The sequence below is a fragment of the Corvus cornix genome, chromosome 1, assembly GCF_000738735.6.
Source record: "Corvus cornix cornix isolate S_Up_H32 chromosome 1, ASM73873v5, whole genome shotgun sequence".
In the NCBI taxonomy this organism is placed as follows: domain Eukaryota; kingdom Metazoa; phylum Chordata; class Aves; order Passeriformes; family Corvidae; genus Corvus; species Corvus cornix.
The window spans coordinates 57,970,810-57,991,219 of NC_046332.1; the positions used below are offsets into that span (position 1 = coordinate 57,970,810).

At 41.0% G+C, this 20,410-nt stretch overlaps 1 protein-coding gene across 1 annotated transcript in view; it reads left to right on the forward strand.

The window, feature by feature from the left end:
• The window catches only part of OLFM4 (olfactomedin 4), an 89,307-nt gene that overhangs the window by 64,836 nt on the left and 4,061 nt on the right, over nt 1-20,410 (forward strand). The window contains exons 2-4 of the mRNA XM_039555571.1: nt 6,786-6,938; nt 13,363-13,575; nt 14,501-14,654. Of these exons, the coding sequence (XP_039411505.1) occupies nt 6,786-6,938; nt 13,363-13,575; nt 14,501-14,654 (520 nt within the window). The remainder of the gene's footprint in view (nt 1-6,785; nt 6,939-13,362; nt 13,576-14,500; nt 14,655-20,410) is intronic.

Below are 20,410 nucleotides of genomic sequence, written 5' to 3' on the forward strand. Positions count from 1 at the left end.
CACACTAATTACATGTGACCTTTTTTCATTTCTCTGGATCAGTGCTCTAGAGACAGGACAGTCAATCATTGTGGTCAGGTGGAATGCAGCTCCATGAAAAGAGAGCAGGTGAGTAAGCCTTGATGGGTACACAGTGTTAATGCACAAGTAAGCATTAATGGGCACATAGTATTAATATATGACACACAAAGCTGCTGGGAATGAAATGGGAGGTAGTCTGTGTCCCACCTGTGCTATGTGAGAATCAAGGGAACTGAAAAACTGTAGAGACCTCTGTGTATTTTTCTCACTGGCAAAGGTCCACTGGCCTTTGGGAAAAGGGAAACGTGGTTCTGGTGTGTGAGCAGTCTAGCCTCATCTGCTCTTCTCTGTATGTATAAGAAGTAATAAATACCACAAAGACCTGTATTGTCTGCATAACTTTGATGGAATCTTCAAAGAATCTACAAGAATTTTTATGATTGAGTTGCTGTAAGGAAAATGCCTGTTTGCCTCTCATAGCAAATAAGCACCTGATGTTCTGTAGAACCAAGATTAAGATCAGATACTGTACCCCATGGGAAAGGTTTCCTGTTAGAAAACTGGACACAGTTAATTTATGATGGTAACTTATGTTTTCTTTGTGCATTAGTAATTTGGTTATTGTATGAGTTTATGACATCACTTACCCAAAACCTGTAAAAATATCATGCAAGTTCCTTAAGGGTTGGTTGGGGAAATCCCCAGACTCTACTATAAAATACATCCTTTCTCCCTTTGCTGTCACATCTGCTGGCTGAGAAGATGAAGCACACACAGGTGGCTGTGCTTCTCCTCATGCAGAGCATGAGTGCTGTGGCTGGGACGACGACAACAGCTGCAGAAGAGGTAAGATGGGGGTCTCATAACCTGAGCTTTGGTGCCTTCTTGTCATCTCACATAGTTTAGATTGCTGAAAATTCTTTTAAGGTTACTGGAAAATGATTAGACAAATGTTGAGATCTCTGCATGGAGAAAGTTTAAAGAATTCCTCCATCCTCCCCCCAACTAATGTATAGGGACTGGGTAATAAATGTAAAATTGAGGCACAGGTTTAAAGTCAGAGTCAAATTCTGCCTTTGGTTAGATGAGTGCAACTCCCAGTGAGGATCTGAGTGGATATTAAATGCTCTGTGTAGCTTCTAATTAATTAGCAAGGGCTTATAGCAGGAACAGATCCACATCTTTGATGTGGAAGGAGTTGGGAGGTGGGAGCTTTCCCAGCTGCATGATTGCTGTCATACTCTGTGACTAGGCACATGAAAGCCACATTGGTTGGTTATTGTTGGATGCTCTCCCTCTTCCCTAAAAAACTGTATCTGGTTGGGCAAGAGAGAAATTCAAAGCATAACAAATCAATCAGAAGAAAACCCACAATAACGCCCAAACAAAAGCTACATCAAATTCAGGGGGGAAGGGAGAAAACTTTGAAAAATACTTTTTTTAAGCAAAAAATTTTATTAGTAAAAGATAGTTTTGATTTTGTACTGTCTTTTAAAATTTTTTTTAAATTAAAAATGGGGGTTCAAATTTTTAGAAAAAAAGTTTGTTAATAGGTTAAGAGCTTTTTCAAATGAAGCAAAGCATTTTGGTTTTGTTTGGCTGAAAATGACTGCCTTTTGGTATTTATTAATTAAAATTTGGGAAAAAACCATTTTGGCTCCCAATAATTCTTTCTGATTTATCTGGTTTAGTCACCAACCAGAGAATTCCTGTGTGCCCCTAGTTACATTTTTTGGAGTTTAGGAGTGTTGTGGATGCAGGCAGTGAAGTTAACACCTCCTGGGAAGCTGCCTTTATCTGCTCAAGGAATGAAAAGTTGCAAAATTCAAGATGGAGGTGTAAATATGTATTGATAAGCTGAGGGTAGAAAGCTCAATAGGGGAGAAATTCCTCCTTAGTCTGCTTAGCTTTAAGCTAGTCTTCAGTCTGTGTAATTTGCACAATTTGTGATGCTCTCTGCCCTAACACTGTTAATTGCTACCAGCTGCCCATCACGATCAGTGTAATTGTATGAGCACACAAGTGCCTGTTCAAGAGGGTTTATTTGACAAATTGTCCCACAAAGCTTGTTTATACTGTGCCACTTAACAGACCTGCCCTTTGCTGGCCATTTGGATTTCCCCACCATTCCCTGGCTCAGGAATAGGATTCCAGCTGGGATTTGGGAAATGCAGGAAGACCCAGCTGTGAGTGTCCTGTTGCAGGGGAAGTCCATTTGATGCTCCGTCTGCTGCACCATTTGACATTGAGGGTGTCTTGCTCCAGTTCCCAGTTTGCCACTGGTTTTGGTGAGATCCCATTATGGGTGACTGTGCTGCATCATGGGAAAGCACCGTGCTCTTCACACTGTGTGGGAATGTGGTAACCCCCAGTACGGTGCCAGGGTTACAGTCACTGTCCTTGCTGTGGCAGGAAGGCAGGTGGCAGCCACAGATGGAAGTTAAAGGGGTGTATATAGTCTTACTACATAAAAGGCTCCCACGGTGGATCTGGCTGTATCCTTGGCAGTGTGGCGTCTTCTCCCAGTGCTCCCTCTCCACAGTTGGATGCTGTCACTTCCATGGTGCTAGTAGCAGAGTGGGACATGTTCCCCAGCCATCACAGCTCACAGCCTGACAGCTTGGTGTGAAAGGGGCAGCGAGTCCTCTGCTTAGAGGCTGGAGCATGAGCTGGGTGGTGAGGAGGGGACATCCCTGCTGGGAGGACAGTATTCTCTGGATTTAGGGCAGAGGGGCATGGCACTGTCCTTTTAGAATGCCGTGCAATCTGCCAGGGCTGCCTGTCACAGCCTCAGCTCACACCTCCTGGACAGGCTGAGTGTCCCCTGCCTTGCTCTGGTCACACAGAGCCTTTCTTCAAGAAGAGGTGTCTGTGAAGTGACATTGTGCCCAGGGAAACTGTCACCTCAGCAGCAGACCAGAAATTTTACAGTTGCTCAGGATTGCTCCCATAATAAAATCAAAGTGCTTTGGAGCTGCAGGATGAGGGCTAACTGGTGGGGAAGGGATGGTGCCTTATGCAGGAAATCACACTAAAAAAGTCTTTCCTTTGTTTTTCAGACTGCTTATCTCAGTACAATGCTTCCGTATCTGACACAACCTAGGAATACGAATGGCAAACTGCAGACTACCCCAAAGGTATAAACATTACTAGCCTTCAATATTGTCCAGAAAAGATCAAATTTAGGAACTTCTGTCCCATTCTTTAGATGCTACACAGTCACTTAGTGACTTGACTCTGACACAGGTAAACCAGTTGTGCTCCCTGGAAAAAGCATTTATGTGTTGTGTATCCGGTACTTTAGGAAGTAGTGAATCTCCAAATTCATCACTACTGTTACCATGTCATTCAGTGCCTTAAGTCAGATCCAAAACTTTAGCATTAACCTTGTAACTACTGAACTGGACCCCAGACATGAAACAGATGGGACCCTGGGGATTTGTTGCCAGTATGACAAACAGTTTGGTGATTCCAGTCTTCCTGGAGGAAGTCTTCTGTCATAAACTATACCAGGGCCTTGAAAGTATCTTCTGAGGAGAGTCCACTTGTGGCTGCTGGGAGTGAGAATATCTTGATTCTCCCTGTTCTACCTAGTTAAAACATTATCAGCTATTTGATGGTAGAAGGACATGAATCTTATTTCTGTGCCTTCTGGTAGAGTGCTTAAGTCCATAGTCTGCAGATTTTAGGGTTTGGTTTCCTTCCCTCTCTCTATCAGTGACTGTTTAATAACATATTTGCTTTGGAGCAGATTCAACGGGTCACACTTGCTCTGTATGGTCTTCCAAATTATAGTCAAAAACAGAGTTCATCCAAAGCACAGGTCCAGATTCGGTTGGCAGTGGTAGACAGCTTCACAGCAGATCTTTTGTGTGTCCAGGCAAGCCCAGTGGGGCATATGGGATGTGTGAAGGGACCTCTTCTGAAACAGAGTTGAGTCTCTGGCTCCAGTAGAGCATTTCAAAAGTGAAATGGAGTCAAGATTCTCTTTCTGAGAGTCTGATGAGCAGGACCCAAACTTTATCCATCTCCTTGCCCAGCTGAGGTAGCTTCTGCCCCTGCTGTGGCCCTGTCGTGTGCTTTCTGTGGATCTCTGTCTTAGGATGAGCAAATAGCTGATTCAGACCTGTGAATGTCACTAGGCTACAGTGACAAATTTCCTGGTTTTCAGAAAATTGAGTAACTGCTTGCTCCTACTCCCTTTCTTAATTTGAAGGGATGTGGAAAAAGAGCATTTCTCATAGCTTCAAATATGTATATGTAACAGCTTAATTTTGCAGAGTGAAATGTTGCTGTCAAGTCCTTGCTGTAGGCTAGGACAGTTTGCTCTCTTTTAAGCATTCTGTATAAATTATTAAACTTTAAGAACCATACAACTCCATCAAAAGTAGCAGTCCATCTCATGCATTTTTCTACAGGATGACAGAAGACATTTTTGTTACATGGTTGTAATTTGGCTGGTATTATATTTTGATTGAAGCACTTATTGACCCAAGGGGCTTTTAACTAAACAATGCTTATTGGTCTTGTCAACATCCTGATCCCAATGCTTGTAATGTCAATGGAAGAATGGAAGCAGTCCTGTCTGCCCAGGCTGTCTACTCTTTTGGGGAAACTGTCTGTTGGCTTCAATATCAGCTGCGGTTACTGCAGTGAATCTCTTCCTTCAACTCAAAGCTCCTTCCTAACTCAAATGTTAAAATATAATGATTGTTTTTCATAGGGAGGTTAAAAGCACGAGTTGCAGGTTTTTTGGGAGATACCTGAATACATTTATGAATTTTTTTTTAGCACAATAGGCATGGTAAGTCTAGAAAACTGATTGGTATATACAGTCAAGACTGTAGCTTACAGCAGAGTGTATAATGCATACAAAGGTATAGCAGACACTATGCTGTACAATGTATAGCATACTCTCTCTTGTATACATGTACTCATATTTGTGTTATGCACAGAAAGAACAGAACACAATACCTTCCACACAAAAATTAGCATGCCAGTGTGCAACAGTCTCAGAGAAGCTCCCATATACTCATTAAGCCACATTTATTTATTCTTTTGGTCTCTCCCATCCATTTGTATGTTATTACTGAGCAACTTGACTTGCCATCCCAACCATGTCCATGTGCTGAGGACTCGGAGGTGTAGAAAATATCTAGGTGACTTAGGAACTTATTTTTCATAGTAATTTACATACTGATAGCCATATCTTCAAAAATACTGGGAAACTTAGACATAATGTGTTCTCAGTGGGATTTTCAAAAGTGCTTTGGTAACCTGCCTGGCAGAGAAATCAATGGAAGTTATGTGCTGGGACGTTCTGGAATGCCATGAGATACTTCTCTGCTTCCTTTCATGTTAAATGTCTTCAGCAGTCTGAGTGAAGTTTTAAGGCCCATGGTACTTGAACAACACAGATAAAATGACTTTCCACGCTTTCTTCCAAAATGAGATGCATGCTGTTTGTTGTGGCTGCAGTAAAGAGGTTGCCAGAAGTGTGAACTGGGATCATTCCTGCTTGCTGCTCCTTTTTTTGGGCTCACAGATTAAGACAGTTTTGCTGCTGGCCATCACTGTGTGTCCTGGGCTGGTTTTTCAGTGAGGACATTAGTTGAATCCACTGTGGAAAAGCAAGGGAAGAAGTGCTGAAATGCCAGCTCTCAGGACATTGTTTTGTTATTTGCTTGTTTATTTTCAAGAGGGGGAGAAAAAGAGAGAACACATGAATAACACTGGGATTTCTGCAAGGCAGGAAAAGAGATTATAGAAAGAAGTGAGTTTAAAGAGCAAGTCTGCAGTTTTAAAATATGCAGCTGCATTGAAGTGTGTGCCAGAATATTTTAAAGTAACACCAAATATCTTTATTAATAAATTCCTGATAGGTTTATGAATTGGAAAGATTTTGTGTACAAACAGAAAAGAACTGCTCCGAACACACTCAGTATTCAGCCTGGTGTTTATAGAATGCAGTGTGCCTTGGCTGTAAATTATGGTGAGATCAGGAGGTGCCAGCCCTGACCTTTCTGTACCTCATGCACATTGCTCAGTGATGGTGCTGTGAGCATGCAGACAACTGGGACAGGCAATTCATGGGCAAGAGCTTTGCCAACTATCCACAAGGATGGATGGGCGGGCTGTGATGTGTGGGTCTTATGAGCAATATTTTGTAGCAAAATAAGAATCTCTACCCTAGGCCAAACCTGCCTATTAAATTTATCACCTTTCAGTGGTGTATAATTAAATGCACATGTCTGTTTGCTGTGGCTGGCTGCAAATCTTCAAATGAAAGATTTTTCTTTTCAAAACCTTCCCTGTTACTAGTTCTATTTCAGTGCTTTCCTCTCTTTGGATGTAAATGACTAAATGATTTGACCAATTTAGATGAACAGAATAGTAGCTGTAAGACCTAACTTACTACATTATTATTTTCCTGCTATTGCCTGCTTTTCTATCTGCTGGAAAAGGTATTTCATTATCTTAGGAACATTGTCCACAAGACTGGGAAAGTAAGGACTATTATACGCCTCTGTTTTTCCAATGGTAAAATCTTTAAAGCAATATTTAACTATTTTTAGAGAGATTTGTAAGGATGAGTCATAGAAATTGCTAGATATTTTGACTTCCTTGGAAGAAGGTGGAAGATGACTAGTAAAGAAATTGTTGATTTTGTGATTGGCACAACTCCTATTATTTCCAGAAATTATTAGGTGCTGATTCTAGAGAAGAATGTTAACACTTTTTTTCTTACCAATTTATTTTTGCAGCTCTTTGCCAATGTGTCTGGCTCTGTGAATGATGAGGGAACCTGTCAGTGCTCCGTGTACTTGCCGGATACCACCTTTCCAGTGCAGAAGGCTGAGCAATTGGAAATTCTAGTGACAACACTCTCGGAGAAGTTTGAGACAGAGCTTTCTAAAGTAAGGTGTTCTTTTGTCTTAAAAACAACACTTGCATCTTTTCGGATAAATGGTTGCCTATGAAAAAGTGCAGCAATTAGCATTTATCTGTGGTCTCTCTTTCAAACAGTTGGAAAGAGGGCTCTGTAAGAACAAGGAGAAAGGTGATTAAATCTCTGATCTTTGACATTGTAATAGCATATCATACATTTGAATATTCTCAGGTCTCTTTTCTAGGCCTTTTCAGCTAGAGGCATATGGTACGTTTTGGAAGAATGGTTATGGTTTTCCTCTTTTGGTTCAGTTTTATTAGTTTGGGATTGCTACATGATGCTACAGGAAGCCAAGCCTCCTGCTCTTTCATGTGTTATTATTTGTATCAAACCAGTCAGATTTCGAGAAGGCAGTGAAGGGAAAGAGGAGAAAGGTCACCAAAGCCCAGAGTGAAGAAGTAGGTGAATATTTGCCCCTTCACTGCTTCTGCTCTCACAGAGGAAAAATAAATAAATAATAATAAAAAAATCTTTCTTGTCAACATCTGAAGCTGTGGCAGTGAGACTGCTGAATTATGCATTTCTGTTGAAGACAAATACACCTTACATTGCTTTGGCTGCTTGTTGCATGAATTGAGCTCCATTTTTTAAGGAACTGGGGCAAACCTACACATGCTGAAGTGCACTGGGTGAAGCTGCTTGTGAAGACAGGAATCTGCCTTTGACTTTTTATAGTGGATAAATATTCAGGATTCAGATTTGGTGTCCAGCAGAAAGTGTTTTCTTTGGAAACCAAGCATCTTAAGAAATGAAGTGTCCTTGAATTAATCAGCAGAAAAGGCAAAGCATTAAATTATAAATTGTAATCATAAATATTCATAGCCCTCCTCTGGTATAATCAAGAACAGATAAGAAGTTGTGCATAAAACCCACAACAACAGGCGTAGGATCTTGTGGCAAGATCTCTCAGTTCAAATAGTTTGTTTTGAAAGAACTGGAGCTAACAGTGAAACACATTCAGCTGTCAGCAGGCATATGAAAGGCAAACTGACATAAGTCCTGCTGCCTCCAAGCACAGGAGTTACCTGATCCCTTGGAGCATGGAAGTGCAGCTCAGGGTTAGTAAGCCATGAAAATCACTGAGATTTCAGGCCCCCATGCTGTTCCCACTGTGGTCAGTGCCAGCATTTGAAGGTCACTGCACTGGGACAGGGTGAGGGGCATGAGTCCCAGCCAAAAATTGGCATGATTCTTCAAGGTGTTTGTGTATCACCTTTCCCAGTCACTTGCCCTGGCACAACCTATCTCTTACTGGTGTTTTCCTTAGAATGGTGCATGTTTCCTTTAAGCTAGTGCCAGGCAGATGTGTGGAGCATCTCAAGTGCTGCTTGACCTGTCTGTGTGGACAACCTCTGATCTCCAATGAGTTCAGACATCTTGCTCATATAAAGACACAGGTTACTATAAATACCTAAAATTAGGTGTCCAGATTTGTCCCTGAAACTCACCTCTAAATTCAGGGCAAGCTGAGTCCCCACCCTAGACTTTAATGTCTAGGTTGCCAGCTGGTGTGAGCCGCTGTGACTGTTGTCACCCGTGCCCAGCAGTGTACCACAGTGTAGACACTGACCTCGACTTGCAACTCTTGCTTCAGACAGTGAAAATTCTTGACCTAACTCAGGCTTCACTGAATTTCATCCTGTCGAGACCAATCAGCCAAGCAGTGTTACAATGCATCTAGTTGAAGTGTGACATATACTTTGGTGTGATATGGGAAAAGAGACACTTTAGGTCAGAAATTGAAATGAACAGATTGAATTTTGGTGTAAATTTATGTGTGTAAGATTTCTCATTTCTAATGTTCTATTTTTTTTTTGTAGAAGGAACAGAGTTATTGAGCATTTCTCTATTGATATCTGAACTTAAGTAGTCTGAGATCCTGTGATGCATAAATCTCCATGCTCAAAAATTCTTTACCTTTCCAATTGTGGAAAAAATCCTAATGCAATCCTGTATATTACTTCAGTCATAATGATACTTGCAGGGACAAGGAAATAATGAAGTGGAGGAAACCCAAGCTTTCAATACTGATCATTACTAGAGATGATCCTGAGCAAATTCCTAGGTAATTGCATTCAGACATAACCTAGTCTCAACATGGAAGTAGGAATTTCTACTGAATGCTTCCTTTTTTGACTCTCGGAATCCATGCTTTTGTTGCTCTTCTAAAACACCCTTTGAAGATCATGGTAACATTTCCTGGATAAGAGCTGCAGGATTGGACCCTCTTAAGGATGCTTTCCATGTGCTAGAAGTGCCAGATAAACAACCTGATTGAATCATTAACCTTTTGCCTGATTGTTGGCTAATTCAAAAAGCAAGGGGGTCCTTTTATAGAATCAGCAGGCAAGGAAGCTTGCAGATAAAGAGATGCTCTCATGTGCCAACTGAGTACAAACTGTAGGCTGAAAATACCAGACTAATTTTTCCTCTGTCACATCAACCTTTGCCAGCATAATTATGACTACAGAAGAAAATTAACCTTTTAAAGCAAAGTGGGAATTTGCTGTTCCTATCAATAGGAAAGGGGAGAGGACACTTCCATGGTGGGGGTGGATCAGCACATGATCACAAGGAGAGAAAGTGCCTTTCAGAACATGGCTCACGATGGCCACAACATTCTCATGTAACAGAAACAGGAGTGAAAAAGCCCACTGGTTTTCAAAACAGGTTAACCTGTAATGTAATTCTTCTCCATCTCAGAAGGCAGACTGCCAGTCTTGCTCCTTATGGCTCTGTAGAGGTCAAGCCTGCCCAAAGCCAGTGCCCTGGCTTTGTGATTTTATAAAGTTGCTGGTTTTGTAATTTCTTTCTTATCTTCCCTCGCTCCTCCCATATTTTTTATTTTACATCTTCATCTTGCGCCTTTGTTCCCCCTTCTGTACTCTCCAAATGTGTGCTGGAGAAGTGTCTGCTTGCATGCTGCAAAACCTGTTTTGGTAAATACCAGCTGCAGGTAAACGACACAATAAATGAGCATTGCATATTTTTCCTGCCCTTTTCATTAAACAAAGGTGACAATGCTTGGAAAGGAGGAAAAACTGAAACTGAGGATTTTTTCCTTACATATACTTCACGTGGTTCCATTTTCTTCCCATAAAGGGCTAATCCAGGCCCTATGCACTCATGATACCCTACTTCAGGCTTTTATGAAAAATGCAGCAGCAATCAGTACTAGTTATTGGTCTGTATCTCTAAATATAGGAAATGCACAGAATTTCTGTGCCAGCCTGTCAAAAGACTACAGCCAGTCCCTAGCAGGGAGACGCAGTAGAAGAGCAGGGATTACAAGCTGCTTAAATCTATCTGCCGATCAACAGAGCAACATCGTGTTCTTTCAACTGATATTTCTAATCCACAGAAACTCCTAAACCAGAACTGAGCAGGTGGGAATCTCCACATAGAGCATTGTAATGCTTAACATGTGTACTGGATTTATCTGCAAGAGCAGTATAGGCCTGTTAGTGCAGTACTGCTGAGAAAATTTTATTTGTCCAATAATTTGCCAGGGGAGCTATTAGCTTAAGTTCACTGCGATGCTGGTGTGGCTGTGCAGAGCACTGCAGAGTGATGGTGCTAGTTCAGGCTCAGCTATGCTCTGCTGGATGGTGTTGACATGTCCTTAAATGACCTAGATGGTTGACTGAGTGAAAATTCTCTAATATGGGAGGAGAATTTCAGGGCTGTGTCTTGCAGCATTCTGCAGTCAGGGCTGGAATAACTATGCATGCCTTGTTCCAGCCCTCAGCATTTTGTCCAGGCTCTGAAAACCCTGGAGAAAACTTCAAATTCACAGGTTTCTCACTAATGAGTAGCCATCACTAATTCCAGCAGCCTGTTTATTTCTACCAAATCTGTAGATTTGGTCTGTATTGCATTATTATTACCAGTATTACTGTGAGAAAGATTATTAATAAGTAGACAGATTTCCAGATACCTCTGTGATAGACATAGCTTCACACAGCAGTGCAATTTTGCTCAAAAATGGACTTGCTTCATACTTCTCAGGCTGTAATCACATATTCTTTCTTTTTTTGTTGTTGTGCCAACTCTAGACACACAGTTTAAACATTTACCTTTGAATAATTTTTCCAGATGGGTTTTTTTCTGAGATTCTCTTTCAACTCCAAACTGATTTTGGTGATCAGTGTAGGTGTGAGGTCCATCTACCTCTGGCTTTTCCCAAAGCACTGTTTGGTTCTTCCTACTATTCCCTAGCAGATGGTGGTGGCAGTTAGGACTGGCGCCTTGAGAGGCCACCTAAAAACACTGACTAGACAGGAGTAAGGGAACAAAGGTAGGTATTTATTCAAAGGGCCTTCAAAAGTACCCCCTGGGGAGCCAGAGGCTACTGCCAAGATGGATCCCAAGATGGATGACGGGTTATGAGTTCTTCACACTTTTATAGGTTCTGTTCATTTGCATATCAGGGTTAATTCTCCAGTTAAAGCTTCAGTTAATGATGTAATTTCCCCTCAGCTGACCCCCCTCTCAAAGGCTTTTGGTTTATACTTTTTGGGCCTAGGATGGTCTGGGTGTCCTTGAAGACAAAGCCTGAAGAGGCTCTGTTATGTCTGCCTAGCATGAGAGAGCAGAATTTAACAGGCTACAAGAAACTTCAGAGATATACACCAAGCAGGACAGGATTCGAAAAAATACAAAAGTTAAAACCTAAGGCATCAGGGCAAGGGATCCCAGCAATCACTGTTGCCAGCCAGTTACAAGGAACTAGGTCTAAGTCTTTGTAGGCTGTTATTTTTTGATTCTTAACTGTAATCAATAACTTGAAGTTATCCTGGCTTGACCTGGGAGATCTAGAGCATCCAGTGCTGTGAGCCAGGGTGCTTCTGCTACAGCTTGTGGAAACTTGACAGTTCTGAGCAGCTCGAAGCCTGGCTGCACACATTTAGAACAGAAGATCTGTTTTAAACTCAGATTTATATACATGGAACTGAGCATCCTGGTTTTGGTGTATACTACGTATTTCCATGCAGGGTTTTTGTAGTGGGTTAAGACTTACAGTGTACTTGTGCCATTATTGATAATTATACTTCTGAACAGAGGATCTACTCTTATGCTTCTCCTCCTTAATCCACATCACTAAATAACTTATGATCTTAAAGGATCCTCTTCATGAATTTCCATGCCATGAGCTCCCACACCTCCTCTTTAGTACACAAGGGATTCAATCAAGATTGAATTATTTGATAAATGTGGGGTGTTGTTAGGTCCCTGTCTCAAGGGCTGCTGTCAAAACAGAAAAACAGGGAGTCCATGGTCTTCAAACCATGGCAGGATTTCAGACACAATGGGAAAAAGTACTGACTTTTATTTAATGTTAAGATAATGCAAGGATGCTTGAGAAGATGTAGGCTAAGACTTTCAGCTGAAGAAGTAATAGTTATGAAAATTACAGAGCTGCAGATAGAGGCACAAATACCATCTGAGGGTATAAATATGAAGTTAATAGTGCAACAAACTATTTATATTTATTCCTACTTATCTTTTGTGATATAATGATATTGATTTAAGGGAAAAGAGACATGACTTCTATGAAGCATATGGGAGAGAAATTATGCCCCTTTACCAAAGCATTAAATTTCAAGGAACTAACATTTCTAAGGGAAGTCCCAAATCCTTATAATATTCTTAACATTCAGCATCACAGTGCTTGTACTGTGACCTTTACCTCAGCAGATATATGTGTGAAAATATATTTATCTGGACAACTATTTAATGGCTCAAAGACTGAAAAGGCTGCTATATAAATTACTCCAGCTAAAGCCTGCCATCTATTTAACACTTTCACTTAAACCAGATTTCATTTTTAACACTCTGTTTAAATATTTTCCCCCTGCCCAAAGACAAGCATCAAATCACTTCTGCCAACATTTGACACAATTCAAATGTACACAAGGTAAAGTCCTATTTGGATTCAGAGTTAGTAGGAAATGAAGTTGAAAAACTTGGGAATTCTTTATTGCATTTTGCAGCCTTCTCTGGTTGCTTTTGAGAGATATTATACTGCAGATTTCCTAATACAATTTTTACCAATGTAAGTTTTTGGCATACTGAGGATAAAATTAGCTCACAGAGACAATATTAGAAAAGAATAAAAAAATTGATGACTGTGAGTAAAATTCTGCCTTCAGTTATCCCCAGGCATTCCTGAGGGGATTTTGCAAAACTGCTAACAATAAATGAAGGTTAAATTTCATATTTTTTAATGTATGTGATGAGAATTTCATTTATGCTGTTTATGTGAAGAATATATATGGCAAGTATGTGGAAGCTATGCATAGGGTACTCAGAAATATAACAAGGATGTCAAACAGGCTTGTCTTATTTGCTAACCTGGACTTGAATATGTATTTCTTTTTTCTTTCTTTCAGGTTAGGGAGTACTCAAAAAGAATTGAACTGTATCAGCAGCAAATCCTCAATCTAACCATCAGAGTGCAGCAAGTGGAGACGGGTGGTGTATCTTACACAGAATTGGACTTCCAGTTACTGAAAGTGGAAATCCGTGACCTAGAGAAACTGGTCACTCAGCTGAAACCCAGCCTTGTTGGAAGCAATGCCATCGTTGAGCAAATATATTTGGAGGTATTGCCAAGGTCTTAATTAGCCACAGAGGGTTCAAATACACAGATAGTCTATTCTCTCTTTAGTGTTTAGGCTGAGGAAATGCAGTCTGTCTCTACTGCAGCCAGTGGAACTATTTTAGCATTTCATCAGCATAAATTAAAAGAAAGTTTGACCTTAAATGCATTAACAACTTATTCCTTGATATAGAGCACAGAAAAGCAAAGAAACCCCAAAGCAAATGGAGACCACTCTGGTTTTGACAAATATCTGCCTGAAAGTTAAAAGTTTTTCATAGTGTTAAGCACACAAGCTGATTAAATTATTATAATAAATATTAATTTACAGACCCCCATGCTTGAAAGCCTCTATGCTTTAATTTAGATAATTAAAAAATTAGCTGCTGGTTGCTAAGGCAGTGGCCCAATCAATATGAAATCAAGAAGTAGGAAAGATTATCACCTTCCCAGCAGACTATAAATCACATTTTCAAAATTGTAGTTAATCACTCACCTAGAGAGAATAATTACTTCAGATGGAACCTGAAATATCATTTGCTCCATTGTCCTCTAGATCATCAAGCAGGTGATTAAAAACACTCTTTATCTTTGCAAATAAAATTTGCAGATACTTTTGTAAGGCTGGAATAAGTACTTTTTGTATTTAACAGTTAGTACTTGCCTAAGACCTACTGGATATTTTTACACTATGTATGAAATAACACTGTATTTTTTGCATCCTGTTATACGACTTAGTCTTAAAGCATATCCTTGTGGTCACATACTCTGCTGGAAATATCAAGCTGAGGCCAGGAAGATAAGGCCTACTCTTAGGGATATTTCTTAGAACCTCCTCTGTAGAGTCTTCTGTGACCTGATCAAGCTGCCTGCAAATATCTGTAAAACAACATTGACATTAAAACTTGCTGTCTTTTTTTCCCCTCTAGATCACCAATCTGACCATATTGGTAAATGAACTGGAATCACTGGACAAAAACAATGTCCTTGCAATTCGTCGACAAATTGTGTCTCTGCAGAATCGATTGAAAGAGTGTGAAGAGAATGCAACCAAAACTACACCACCCCCTTATTTCTCACCAGGTAAGTATTTCTGTTGGATAACACATAAGAAATAATACAATACATTGTTAGAACTGTAAATGCAGAGATTTCCTTTTGTTACTATTAAATACAATTGTAATGATACTCCTTAGCTCTTGAAAAATTGAGCAGACAGTTCCTAAAGTTTCATCAATGATTCAAAAGGAAAAGGAAGGCAGGAATCAAATTCTTGCAAAAACAGTAGCTGTTTTCAGCTGGAAGAAGTCGCAGTCTTCCTCTTACCTATAGTGTGAAAAGTGAATCTCTATCCCTCTTCTCTTTTTTTTTTTTTCATAACAATGAAATATGGGAAAGTATGTTTTTTTACTGACTAGTTTCAATTTTTAGTAGTTCCTGTGAAAGTGACCTGTGTCACGGCAATATTGCTCTAATGCTGCTTGAAAAATGTATGAGCAACTGTTGATGTACTAAAGCTGTTGATATGCAAGCTCCAGAAGGGATCTTTGTGTGAAGATTACTTTTGCTTCACAGGCAAAAGATGCTTCTAAAACAGGTGGTCAAGAGACTTGGGGAAAAATTCTGGTCTTAGGGAAATAAGGGGAAGCTGTATTACTGATTTCAGTGGAACTAAGATTTTATAGTTTTCTTAACTGGGAAAGGTTATATTCTGGTGCCTGGATCAGTGGCTCCCAGAGTGCAGTTCATATAATGGTGATAAGAGTTATGGGGTGTGTGGTAATTAGTTTATAACTGAAAGAACTTTTGTCTTTGTGTTCAGTTTGAAAAATCATATTGTGAGTGAATCATAGTCTGAGAAATTCTGAGAGTCAGATATGATATACTGGAGCAAAACATTTAGAAAACTCTAGACTAGATATGCCAGGTCAAGAATCCTACTTGCTAACAGACAGGAAGATTTCTAAAACTGTGTTGGTCCTCTGAGTGTTTTATACACAGGGGGTACCTTTAGGCAGAGTATTGCAAGAGCAAAAGTGCTGTGTTGTACACAATACCCAGGGGAAGAATCTTACTTTTTCACATAAGCTGGTTAACAATCAGCTAGAGGAGCCTATAATAAAGGAGGAGTGGTGTCCTGCTTTCAAGGACCACAAATTTGCACCTACCAGCGTTTACCTCTCATCACCTTGGGGTCAGCTAATTCAAACATCTCATTGGAAAGGTGAGAGGCAGAAACACAAACTTCCCTTAGGGTGAGCAGTCCCTCCTTAGGGCTTCATGGCACTGCAAGCAATTGCTGCGTTTCTCTGACAGAATGCATGAGTAACACCTTGTCTGGGAATCAGACAGGAGAGAAATCTGAAACAAAAACCTGCAGTAAAAAATCTCAAGGCCTTTCTCTGCTGCTTAAGGAAAGGCTTAAAATGTTTCAATGAAAAAAACTGCACAGTGTTTTAGAAGTACTTGATGGGCATCTCACTGATTTATTGAGGGCAATGGTGTGTGGAAAGGAGCAATCTCGTTCTCTTCAAACCTACAGCAAGCTTTTGTTTTGGTGAGAAAGTACTGAGCTCCAGAACAAGTACTGTGTCCTTCCATGAGGGATGGAGGAGAGGGCTGCTTTTACATCTGGGTGGCTGGTGTGTCTGTGTGACATAGCAGCTTTCAGTGTGTAGGAAAGGGGAGACTACACAGTGCAGCTCTGTGCAGGGATAGGCAAGTCATGTCTAGAGCAGGATGGTAGCTCTGGGATGGGTAAATGTAATTGCATGGAATTGTGACTGTAATAGACTTATTCAGCATTGTTTCTCAGGGCACAGTAAGGAGATGGATAGACTTTATCTGGTACCAAAATGGTATTGCTTTAGCATTGCCTTATTCCAGACTGGTATGCCAGCTAGCTCAGGCACCTTTGCATATGGCAACACTTCATTGTAACAGAAAGGAATGGAGCAGGTCAAAACCCTACCTGATATAACAACTTCCAGAGAGTTACCAGCACTGATATCAGCTGAGGACAACCTCTTGTGTTTGTGAGTTTTTCTGTCCAGAGGTAGGAATGTGGGAGGGGTTGGAGGATGTCTGTGAGTGTATTATCACATGGTCTCCTTCAGGGTGAATGTGGTCTCTGAGGAAGGCACAAAGGACTGGCAGAGAAACTGTTGTGTTGGGAGATGCCAGCTCTACAGATAACACAAGTGTTACTTAGGCTCAGATCCCTGCTAATCCACACTGGACTAGCATATTGTGACTTTGCGTGACTGGCGGGGAGCAACTATCCCCTGTGCAGAGGATTTTGTAGAGCAATTAGACGTCCTGCAGACTGTACCTGAAAACACACAGAAGCAGTAAGATGGAGCAATTTTTGCTTGGGAAGATGGAGCAAGTATTTGAGAGAGCTGCATTTCCTAGCTGGTCATTTTGGAGGTGCTGCATGGACGCTCACACCTAGGCCTCTGGAGCTTTCTAGCACCCATTTGTGTGTTTGAATACAATTTCCGTATGTTTTCTCTGCAAGCTTGAATGCCTTGAATTCCTGCCAAACCTCTTGGCCTTGCCCTAATTTTAGTTCATATTATATTTATAATGTTTGTATTAAACTGACTCTTTGTCCTGCTTTCAGATTGCTTTTTCTTTCCCCCTTCATCCTCTCTCCTGAATATTTTGGGTAGGCAGCATGAACTAGAGAGAGCTTGGCTAATCCCCAAGCTGTCTAAGATCATGAGTCTAAATGCAAGTTTAATTAAAGCTTCTTGCTTTGCACTGCCGTAGTATGCAGCCCCTCTGACTCTGTCCCCCAAGGCTTTTGCTGCTGTATTTCTCAGAGTGAGCAGGCCTGTTCTCAAACAACATAGCAGAAAGAAATCACTGGTTTCCATTTCCTCTGACTGGAGTGGTGGGTGTCTGAGTGTCTGATATATAGGTAGTCATTCCCATCATTGTCACTGGCTTTCCTATCTGCAGTGGTTCACGGCATCTCTCTCCTTACCACTCCAGTGGGAAGAAATATTTATTCATTCATTTTCTTTTGGGCTGATTTCATGTGGCTGCATAGGGTAGGTATAGAGAAAAAAGACCTTAGGATGGTCCTTTGAGGTTTCTGCAGCAGATTCTGTGTTACATCTCACTGAAATGATCTGTGAGAGGAAGCAGGGAGAAGTGAGTCTGATGAAATTCAAAGGCAAAATAGAAAGGAAGAAAAAAAGGAGCAATGTTGTTGTTTTTTTTTCCCCTGGATTTTATACACTCAGAAATTAAGAATTTCAAGCTACTAGTGAGTAGGTCTCAGCAGGAGGAATACCTGGAGTAGCCTAATTCTGAAACTCAGGCAATCTTATTGGAGTCTTATAGTGATTTCACTCTCAGCCTATATTTTACCTCCAATGGACCCAAGGTGTCTGTGTTTTCTGAATATTTTGGGTTGTGTTTTGAACTGAATGCATCCATACACAAGGAGAGAGATATGTCTAGAGGCACCTGAAAAGAACTGTCCAGTTGTCCTCCCCAGGACTTCCTGAACTGCCCCTGGAGACACATGCATCTATTTAGTGGCATTGGAGGGAGCTGAGCTGAAGGACCTCAGTGGCTTAGTTGCCTTAAGGCATGTCAGATGAAAATCAGCCCTCCCTCCACCTCATGCCCTGTTAAATGTTGCCAGCATAGGTCGTCTTTTATGCTGCTCTAAGCCTGTGTCAGTCCCCCATGATACTGGTGGAAGACTGGAGTGTCTTTGTGGGTCTTCCTGTGTCAGTGAGATAGTAGAAGCCAGGATGAGCCTTTCCTTTAAAGCTCTGTCTTCGGTATCTCAAGCCCTAGTAAGGCTGGTAACAGCTCCCACATCTGGATGGAAGGGGAAGATGCACATCTGGTGCTTGGGAGCACGTGTGAGAATGTAGCACCAGCCTGCTTCTGGCGTCTGTGCCCCTCGTGGGAGTTCCTTTCAGTGTGGGTCCCACCTTGTCTTGTGACCTTTGGCTGCATAGGCCAAGGGTGGTCCCTTGTCTTCTGCAATCAGATGCAGCTGCTTGGTGGGAGGAGGCTGCTGGAATGTTTCTTTTTATTGTTGGAGTAAGAAGCTGATGTGCTCTGCCAGTGCTTCAGAGTGAAGTGGGTAAAGGGAGATCCAGCAGGATGTGTCTCATGCTCAGTTCTGCAGCCCGTTAGCCAAGCAAGTCCGGCTCCTTTCAGTCCTGACAATTAGGTGTCAGCTCTTTTTCTGGTGAATCAGAAGGATTAGTATACAATTGAGCTGAGATACTGATTCTTTATGGGGGGACAAGTATGTGTGTATGGACCTGTGCTAGACCTTCCCTTGTCTGTTTGCTACATAAGCACGAGACAAAGGAAGGCAGAAATATCAGGACATCATTTATCAGTGGCCCAAAACAATGGAGAAAGGAGTTAAAAACTTGAAAGTTTGAATAATGCATTTGGATTTATTTCAAGTACCTTCTAATATTTACAAAATTACATGACACTTTGCTTCCTTCGTGAATTCTTTTTCCCACAAGATCTAGACAGGGAGGCAAGTTTAGATTAAATAAACAACAATGAATTCTTCTGAACCTGTGCAAAAGACAGATCACCCCCGACTACCACAGAGGGTTTTTTGTAAAAAAAAATAATAATTATGGGAGAGTTTTCAAGGAAATAAAAATCAAGCACATACTCTATAGAAACCTCAGACAATTTTTGATGTCATTAAAACGGAACACACTTGTAACTTTATTTTAATAATTCATTGTTTCATAAATAAAAACCAAACAAGTGTTCAGCAGAGAGATCTCTTTAAGGGAAGAAATAATAATTTATTATTTCTTTTGTAAAAAAAGGTCTCTCTGCTGAACACACGTTTGTTTTTTATTTATGAAACAATGTATGAATTATTAAAATAAATCTGGAATTGTGTTCTGCTTAATGACATGAAAAATTATTTGAGGTCGCATATAGATGAGCTTAGCAGTGCTTCACTACCTGCAAGCTTTGGTGCTGTATTTTTTTAAACAAATGAAGAGTTTTAGAGCATTTAATAACCATTTAATTCTGAGATAAGTTTATTGTGATTTAAGCACAGTAATATATCCAATATGTCACCAGCTTTAAAGAAGTCCTCATGCCATAGGTAGCAATACATAATAGAGATATATGAAAAAACCAGTTCAAATTGATTTATGAAGTTGGCAGGCTGCAAGCCATTTTGCACTGGCTGCCTTAGCATTCTTCCTTTGCATGAGCTGAGGTGTAAGCACCTCCAAATACTGGTAGCTGTGCCAAGTGCTGAGGCCGTGTTACTAGACATGCTACGTGCCATTTCCAGAGATGCAGCCTGGCCAGCCATACAGCAGTGCCTGCCTTGTGTGCTATATTTGGAAATGAGGTTTCTGCTCCGGGGCCTCGTCCTTTGTAAAGCACTTAAGTGCATGCTTAAATGCTCATCTGCTCCGAGCCAGGAATGCTGATTCGAATGGATTCTTGGTGGCACGAAGGAAAGCAGCATTCAACCACGGTCATGCCATGTTTCAGCGGCAAGAAACCCAGGCCACAAAAAGGTCTGGGGGAGGAGATGGGATTGTTTACAATTCGTGCCACCTTGTCTGCCATCAGATGGAGACTCAGTGATGAGGAGCTGCTGCCATGGGCAATACTGACCTCAAGGAAGTTGCCAACATGGCCTGGGGACATAGGGATTTATCTCAGTGTAGTGATTTATATTAAATATAAAACTGCTCCCCGCCTTCCTCACATATGTTGAGAGGAGGCTGCAGGTGAATCACATGTCCCTCAGGTCACAGTCACTAGTGTAAGACAGTGCAAAACTTTGAGGAGTGAAGCTGTGG